At 36.6% G+C, this 1,575-nt stretch overlaps 1 protein-coding gene across 3 annotated transcripts; it reads left to right on the top strand.

Moving 5' to 3' along the window:
* The first annotated feature begins 6 nt into the window (after nt 1–6).
* On the top strand, nt 7–1,575 carry LOC111382858 (putative receptor-like protein kinase At4g00960). Of its 3 annotated transcripts, XM_023006893.1 has the most exons (4): nt 7–200; nt 928–1,175; nt 1,277–1,427; nt 1,511–1,575. In XM_023006893.1, the coding sequence occupies exons 1-4, from the start codon at nt 135–137 to the stop codon at nt 1,532–1,534; spliced, it is 489 nt and encodes a 162-aa protein (XP_022862661.1). In that variant the 5' UTR covers nt 7–134; the 3' UTR covers nt 1,535–1,575. The 3 variants fall into 3 exon arrangements, 1 of the variants encoding a protein (XP_022862661.1); XR_002700630.1 differs by having other exon boundaries at nt 890–1,175; nt 1,277–1,569; XR_002700631.1 differs by having other exon boundaries at nt 631–1,175; nt 1,277–1,569.

Raw genomic sequence — 1,575 nt, 5'->3', positions numbered from 1 at the left:
TGATGGGAGAGAAATAGCTGTGAAGAAGCTAGCACATGGATCAACTCAGGGTAAGAGAGAGTTCCAGAATGAGGCAAAGTTGTGGACGAGAATGCAGCATAAAAATCTGGTGAATTTGTTGGGATACTGTGTTTATGATACCTAGAAGCTGCTTGTTTATGAGTATGGGGCAAACGAGAGCCTTGACAAAATTCTATTTAGTAAGTTCTGCTATGTTTCTCAGTTTTATCTATTCAAGTATTCGGTTCTTGATGAAATCTACATAATTATTGCAAGAAAAGAGCATTGCACCATTTTGAATTGGCTAAAAAGTCAATTAAGAGCATATCCTACAAAGTTTTTGTTGGAAATGGTTTTATTTTCAGATTGTTAAAGGAGAAGTCAATACAAGAATCAACAGTTTTTGATAAAAGTTTTAGCTGATATTGATAGAGGTTGATGAAATGTGAGGTTGAAAAATTGATAAAAGTCGTGGATCCATGTTTGTTGGAAATTAAAATCGGATTTGTAATAGATTTTGATAAAAGTTGATCAAATGTACGGTTCAAAAGTTGTTGGCCCCCATAAAATATGTAAATAAAATTAATTGTTGTCTTTGACTTAGTATTTTCAATTTTTCTATTTGTGCAGACAGAACTTTGCCAAAAAGCTCACAATGACATGGGGCCCACCCAAATAAGAAAAGGCCAAAAAATAACCCCCTACCTATACACCTAGCATTGCCTTAGCATTTACATAAATAAATACAAATTTCAACGGTAGAAGATTTCATGAGGATTAGCCTTTCAGTGATGTGGGAGTTGGGACACTGTCAAATCTTTTATTCCATCAAGCTGTAGAAATATTTGATTTTTATCACAACATTCAAATACTTTATTATAAACCTCAGATTGCAAGGAATAGAATGATACTGACACCGTGTGGTAGTATATCAATTTAGAGTCTGGTAGTCAGCAAGTGCTTGATTGGAAGCAAAGGCAGGACATAATAACTGGCATAGCAAAGGGCTTGCGTTACCTTCATGAAGGCGCTAATACTCATGTCATACACCGCAACATCAAGGCGTGCAACATCCTACTTGACAATAAATTGGTCCCCAAGATTGCCGATTTTGGCATGGCTCGTCTTTTTCTTGAAGATCAATCGCGTGTTAACACTCGTGCAGCTGGTACCAAGTATGTGGTTTTGCTTTTATTTTTTATTTACTTCTATGTTTATTGGGTACAGAATCCCACTTCATGCCGCTAAATTGCTAATTATTTTAACTTGGGAACAGTGGCTACACAGCGCCAGAGTATCTCATGTATGGTGATCTTTCTGCGAAAGTGGACATTTTCAGCTTTGGGGTTGTGGTTTTGGAGCTGATAAGTGGACAGAGGAATTTAACTTTTAATCGTGATCCTAATTCATGGAACCTACTTGAATGGGTAAGAACCTGACCTTTTAGCCAAAATGTAATGGTTGACTGTGGATTGGATCCTTACCTACTCTGTTAATTCATCTGAAATAGTTTATTACTAAGTTTGAGCTCTGAGGTCACGATGGCAAATAAAATTTTCTGGTGTCAATGACCTG

The sequence above is a fragment of the Olea europaea genome, unplaced genomic scaffold (assembly GCF_002742605.1).
Source record: "Olea europaea var. sylvestris unplaced genomic scaffold, O_europaea_v1 scaffold25637, whole genome shotgun sequence".
Taxonomy (NCBI): domain Eukaryota; kingdom Viridiplantae; phylum Streptophyta; class Magnoliopsida; order Lamiales; family Oleaceae; genus Olea; species Olea europaea.
Note: the sequence above shows the minus strand (reverse complement) of the source record. Positions and strands in the feature narration are given on the sequence as shown.